This window comes from Aphis gossypii, unplaced genomic scaffold (assembly GCF_020184175.1).
Source record: "Aphis gossypii isolate Hap1 unplaced genomic scaffold, ASM2018417v2 Contig00478, whole genome shotgun sequence".
In the NCBI taxonomy this organism is placed as follows: domain Eukaryota; kingdom Metazoa; phylum Arthropoda; class Insecta; order Hemiptera; family Aphididae; genus Aphis; species Aphis gossypii.
In genome coordinates this window covers 222,360-228,359 of record NW_026083126.1, presented here as the reverse complement: position 1 = coordinate 228,359, position 6,000 = coordinate 222,360, and the positions used below count along the sequence as shown (strand labels likewise).

Sequence of the window (6,000 nt, the reverse complement as noted above, 5' to 3'; positions counted from 1 at the left end):
GTCTAGTGTAAAAAAATGTGTATACATAAATAAGTCAGTGACAAGTGTGCCGCGGCTAAATATAGGTTGGGATTAGTGTGCCGTGAGGGAAAAAGGTTGGGAAACGCTGATTTAAAGAATAAAAATGTTTTACTGTCACAAAAGTATTATTTATTTAAATAAAATTAAACAAAATTCATTTGGAATTTAGCTTAAAAATACAACAATTTCTCTTATAGTTTCTCGGCATAGTGGGCAAACCAATCTAGATAACCCTTCATAGTATGCACCACATAAACATGTATGGTTACATGGCCGTAATACCACATTAGATTCCTCGTTCAAACATGCGATGCAGACAATGATTTCTCTCATATTTTCAACTGCAAAGTAAAAGTAAGATAAGTTATAATATCAATACGGTCATAGTTAGTAAGTGTAGTATATTAAGTGCATATTAAAATTATTGATTGATGTGTGTGTGTGTGAAAATGTTAACATATAATTTGTTTTATTTAATTATTCTCTAGCTCCACTCAGAATTTAAAATAAAGATATACCTAGTATAAAGATATTAAATAACTATTGTCATACATTTTCACATTGATAAATAAATATTTTAAGAGGTTAATCTTCTTCATTCGGTCTCCTGAAGTGAACATTAATTGATATATTTTCATCATTTTCTATCCTTACTGGTTCTAAAATAAATAATTTATTTAGTTCATGTATAAAAAGACAAAAAAAAAAACAATAATAATTATCTTCAATAGCAATCTAAAATTCTAAAAGAATTGTTAACTTATAATGTTTAACAATTACCAACTATAATTCAATTAAACAAATATAATAATATACGTAGGAGTTTCAAGTTGTCTAACTGAGTAAAAAAATGTTATCAACAGTTAAATGAAAATCAAAAAAAAAAAAAATCCATCTGAAATATAAAACTTGTTTTTAATAATTTATTTTTGTTTTCCCCAATTATTGAGAAAATTACTAGAATTTTGTCCTCCCAGCTAGGAGTACCAGCTAGATTCCTATCAGAATATATACTTAAGTTGAGGTTTTTTTTCTACTTTAAATTGTGTATACATACACTACCTAGTAAAATTAATACATTCATAGCTCTAATCTAAATTTAAAATAATTGAAATTAATAAATATATAGTATGGAAATATTAAATAAATATTGTGAAATCAGAAGACAATCTACAACTACTCAGTACTCTAATTAACATTATTTAGAAGGTGTTTCTTTAAATTACTATAGTATCTATCATGATTTTTGAGTAAACAATATTAAAATTAATGTTTGGTAGGTATATAGTTTCAAAGCTAGTCCTATATTAAAAAATGAATATTGGTATATTACACATTGTTAAATAAATATTTTAAGAGGTTATTTATTACCTTCTTCATTCTGTCTCCCGACATAAACAATCGGCATATCACCATCGTTTTCGGTTCCTATTGGTTCTAAAATAAATAATTTACTTAGGACACGCATAAAAATTCAAAAAAACATTAATAATCATCTTCAATAGCAATCTTAAGGAATTATTAATTAATATAATGATTACCATTTCCCAACAATCATTCAAATAAATCATACAATTTAAAAATATAACATCGACTGGATAAAGTTAAATATATTTTATTAAACGTCAGTCAATACTCAATGTATGCATAACAGATCTAGTGAATATTAAAAAAAAAAGTACTGAAAAACGGGCTGATAATTGTTTTGTGAATAAGTATTACATTTTTAAAACAAAAGCTACATTTGTGTAAAATATATATTAATAATAGATTATAATTTATAAAGTATTATACTAAGTTCAGTATCTTATCTTGTCCAAAATACTGTGTTTCATATAGCGGTAAGAGTGACATCAAAGGTAGATTATGGTTTAGAAGTACTTGCTGGAAAAATGGAGGAGGCGATTCATAACCATAAATTTGGCGCTCTGCTGGCTCTACAATAAATAAATAATTTATATTTTGCTTATAGGTACAAAAACAAACAAAAAAGTAGACATGATTACCAATATGATCTGCAATATTATTCACATCACCGTCATCATCAACTTGTTGTTCTATTAAATAATAATAATATAATAAATTGTATAGGTAATTAAAATATTTAAGATCAAAATGACAATAAAATCATCTCTTAAATTTTAAATTAAATAATATGAAAAACTGAATCAAGGTATAAAAAATATAGTATATATTAGTATATATTCAGTTTGAATCTAAAAATGTTATAAAATATATGAATATAAAAGGAGACAAATGTGAAGCCTACATAAATGTCATAAAAGTGTTAGATTTTGAAACAAAACATACATTTTTTTGTACAACTAATATTGTAACCTATTCTAAAATTGATGGAAAAAAGAATTTAACCAATTAATCAATTCACCTTCATTGGGACGGTTTATTACAAAATTCGGTGTACTGTGTTTACAGTAGCCCAAAAATTCGGCAACTGAAAATCTGTAGTTCCTCAACTTGGTTAGCCCAGTTTTTATTTTTTTGTCTTGTGCTATCCATACACGTGGTCTTTGTTGCCTTATTTCAATCCCATCACTTGCTAACCGGTAATCATTGATTATACCACCCGTATATCTAATAAGCATTTCTGAAATAAAAACATTTGTTTAAGTAGGAAATACAAGACCTTATCCTTGTGTAACTGAAAAATATATCAAAAAAATTAAAGCTGACAATTTATTATTAAAATCAATCTTGTTCATACTTTACCTATACTTTATAATAGCCATGGGTTTGGGTTTGGAATATTTATATTAGTCATAAGATTCCTATGACTTATTTCTAATACATTATTTGTATGCCAGTTCAAGTCTGTTACAGATTACAGACAGTAGTTCAGAAAATAAACCTATAAAAGTAGTTTTATTAGTATTAACTACTAACATTGAAAAAAAAAACAGCTAGCTAAAACTCATAAAAATGTTTAATTTTATTATAATTTTGATCCTCACTCAGTTATACTCATACTCTCAGTATTAGAGAAAAAATTAAATTATAACAATAACTATTTGTTTACAGAATCAAATTACCTGTTAACCAAGTCCTATTAAAATACTGTAGGAATTGGAAAAATTTCAAACTTTCATGTGGTTCAACAGTATTATAAATATTGCTACGGAAAAAAAGTTCCAATTCCATAAAACCTTCACGTGTATTTTCTGGCGGTAATAATGCTATTGCCATCGCGATTCTAAAAAAAGTTGTATATATTTCTATGGGTTTTGTATAAACAAGTTAACCCTAAAATATAAGTATTTACAATATTTAGCAAATAGTATGAATAATAAATAAATATTATATTATTATTTCTTTATTTTAAGAACACAATTTAATTAGTATTTTTGATCTGTTTTAGGTTAGGTTATCTACATAGAAGTAATCTTACCTAATTCCTAGATTTTTCGCCACAAACATTGGGAGGAATGGAACCAGCGACCGACAATTCTGGTCCTCGGAAATTGCAACCTGATGGCATTGACGGATGCACGCTCAAAATCCATTATAATTGTTTGTGGTTGCCAAGTGAGCTCAATTGTTTTAATATACATAAAAAGAGCATTGTATGTCTGCTCTGTTTTTCTGGACATTTGAGCGTAAACCAATGGAAACCCCTAATCAAATATAAAATTAATAAGTTTTGAAATTACTAAACGATAAATTTCATTTAAATGTTACTTAAACTTTTAAATAATAATGAAATCAAAGAGTCGAGTGGTCAGAAAATATCAAGCCAGTATTTCTTAAATAAAACAATTGAATAGTAAATTATATGAAAAAAAGATATTCTATCTTAATGGGTCCATTAGTTTACCATTAGTTTGTTGAAGTTTAATTTTCCCAATGGGTACCTATTGAGGAATATAAATTCTAAATATATCCACTTAATGACCATATAATAAGATATAAGAACAAATAGTTATTCATTTATTTATTACCTAGATATTTAATTCTAAATTCATACATTTGTAATTTTACTTATTAAATTATAAAAATTACCTATAAAATACCCCTGACAAAATATGAGTTTCATAAAAAGAAAAGAAATTCATTTCAATAAAATAACTTACAACATCATAACTAATACCCATAATGACAAATAGTTGCTGACATTGTTCACCAAAGCTTGGTGCAGCATCAAATGTGCCATCAATATAAAAATGTTGGCTTGTCCCAAAAATGCTGAAATAAACATGATATTATGTATTAACTATTAATTAATAATAATCATTAAACATTTATTGATTCTTGTGAAACTCACTTTCTAACTTGAGGTATTACAAAAACCAAAATAATACCTTCTTCTTCTGTCATACCAGCTCGTCCATGAAAAAAACATTGTTCCTGGATTTTTAATAACTCTGCATATTGAATATTTGTTAGTTGCTGTTGAAATTCAGTCATCGATACAGGATTTGGTGGTCTGTTAGCACTCCTAGTTCGTGCCTTTTGTCGCCTGTGTGCCTCAAACGGAGATAAATTTGCGTCAATGTAATTTGGCAAAGCAGAAACCTCATCGTAAATAGTGCGTAGAGGTAAACGTTCATTTTTTGCTCGTTGGTGTAGAGTTTTTCTAAATTCAGCCAATACTAATCGTTCTCTATTATGCTGATATCCAATATTCAATAGAACTGTATTTGGTTCACCATTTAAAACTTTACCGCGGGCAGAGCACTTAAGTTTATATTTGAATAAACATTATTATTATTTTTATTAATAATATGGTATCTAATGAATATTATATAACATTAATTGCATATATTTATTCAAGCATTTTGAATTGTCAAAATGTCAAATGATAATCTATTACAAAAGATCAAACACATGAACCAATTAATTACAATTAAATTCGTTCTAAACTTGAATCATATTTGTAACAATACTTTATTTATATTTATTTTTTAATGATATCAATATTTTGAATAACATGTTATTGCCTTATTGGTTACTAAAATTATTTCTAGTTTATAGAGTTCACATCATGACTTATTTGTCTGACTCTCGAACTGGGTTTAATTATTTTGTTCTCTAACAGAAACAATGTTAAAATAATATAAAACAATAAACCTATATAACAATTTTATAAATTAATTGTTGTGTTGTATTAGGTAGTTATATGTAATTTTTTAAAGTTATTTATCAATTACCTATCACAATATTATTATGCGCTGTATCTAAAATCTAAAATTCTTAATCAATTAAGACCTAATTAAGTACCTAGTTTAAGCTTACAGACAATTTTACGATCATACAATTTAACAGGAAATTATAAAAAGAAAATTTAATTTTAGAAGTTATCAAATAATTAATTGTTATAATATTGATGAATCGCTTAGGGTCTAAAATTTAGACATTAGAAAATTCATGATATAACAACACGGTATGATCGCAAAAAACCATTTTTCGTTCTAGTCTGCGCAATACGTCACTTGCTTACCCATATTATCAGTAACATTATTTGACTTCTTATCAATTGGGTTTTCAATTATTAGGTTCTGAACGGAGTGATGAATGTATTGATTTTACAATGATGTGTGTTTTTTTTTGTGTCTGTCGACAACATTTGGAGCAGTAAAAATGCTTCGATTTTTGACTTCAGCCCCTCTTTGAAAAGGAAATTGAATTTAGTTAATATTTTGGGGGTGGTCAAAAGTTAAAAATTTTCAATATTTTTTAAATGAATCGGGAAAAACCCTAAAAAATTGAGGGAAAAACGGGATTTTTACGCAAAACCAGTTTGCGTCAAAATCGAATTTTTTATTTTGCTATAACTCAAAAACTAATCGATTTAAATACTTGAAATTTTCACCAAATGTTTATATTAGCGTTCTCCATACACAGTTAAATTTTCAAAGAATTTTTTTTTGAACTATTTATAGACAATTGAAATTTTCAATTTTTCTAAGTATTTTTTTTTTAAATAACGATAAAAATTTTTTGGCTGACCAGAAAATCTTGAAAATT

General features: G+C 26.4%; 2 protein-coding genes and 1 long non-coding RNA gene across 4 annotated transcripts; all 3 read right to left on the bottom strand.

The window, feature by feature from the left end:
- Window positions 1-127: 127 nt before the first annotated feature.
- LOC126554369 (mitochondrial E3 ubiquitin protein ligase 1-like) lies at window positions 128-2,076 on the bottom strand. Of its 2 annotated transcripts, XM_050209446.1 has the most exons (5): window positions 2,028-2,076; window positions 1,835-1,958; window positions 1,393-1,460; window positions 614-680; window positions 128-364 (listed from the first exon to the last, which is right to left on the bottom strand). In XM_050209446.1, the coding sequence occupies exons 2-5, from the start codon at window positions 1,873-1,875 to the stop codon at window positions 187-189; spliced, it is 354 nt and encodes a 117-aa protein (XP_050065403.1). In that variant the 5' UTR covers window positions 1,876-1,958; window positions 2,028-2,076; the 3' UTR covers window positions 128-186. The 2 variants fall into 2 exon arrangements, 1 of the variants encoding a protein (XP_050065403.1); XR_007606660.1 differs by lacking the exons at window positions 1,835-1,958; window positions 2,028-2,076 and having other exon boundaries at window positions 128-362; window positions 574-680.
- Window positions 2,077-2,288: 212 nt separating this feature from the next.
- Window positions 2,289-3,231, bottom strand: LOC126554370 (uncharacterized). Its single transcript, XR_007606661.1, has 3 exons — window positions 3,069-3,231; window positions 2,749-2,887; window positions 2,289-2,626 (listed from the first exon to the last, which is right to left on the bottom strand). It is a non-coding gene; the product is annotated as an uncharacterized LOC126554370 (long non-coding RNA).
- A 200-nt stretch (window positions 3,232-3,431) lies between these two features.
- On the bottom strand, window positions 3,432-4,429 carry LOC126554368 (uncharacterized). The gene is made up of 3 exons (XM_050209445.1): window positions 4,298-4,429; window positions 4,107-4,218; window positions 3,432-3,650 (listed from the first exon to the last, which is right to left on the bottom strand). The coding sequence occupies exons 1-3, from the start codon at window positions 4,348-4,350 to the stop codon at window positions 3,432-3,434; spliced, it is 384 nt and encodes a 127-aa protein (XP_050065402.1). The 5' UTR covers window positions 4,351-4,429.
- Between the last annotated feature and the right edge of the window lie 1,571 nt (window positions 4,430-6,000).

Coding starts and splice junctions, on each gene's coding strand:
- LOC126554369 (XM_050209446.1), bottom strand. CDS start 1,875: ATGTCACTCTTACCGCTATATGAAACACAGTATTTTGGACA. Junction 681..1,392: donor CGGGAGACAGAATGAAGAAG/GTAATAAATAAC, acceptor TATTTATTTTAG/AACCAGTAAGGATAGAAAAT. Junction 365..613: donor TTCAGGAGACCGAATGAAGA/AGATTAACCTCT, acceptor CTTTTACTTTGC/AGTTGAAAATATGAGAGAAA.
- LOC126554368 (XM_050209445.1), bottom strand. CDS start 4,350: ATGACAGAAGAAGAAGGTATTATTTTGGTTTTTGTAATACCTCAAGTT. Junction 4,219..4,297: donor GTAATACCTCAAGTTAGAAA/GTGAGTTTCACA, acceptor TGTTTATTTCAG/CATTTTTGGGACAAGCCAAC. Junction 3,651..4,106: donor TGGGTATTAGTTATGATGTT/GTAAGTTATTTT, acceptor ATATTTGATTAG/GGGTTTCCATTGGTTTACGC.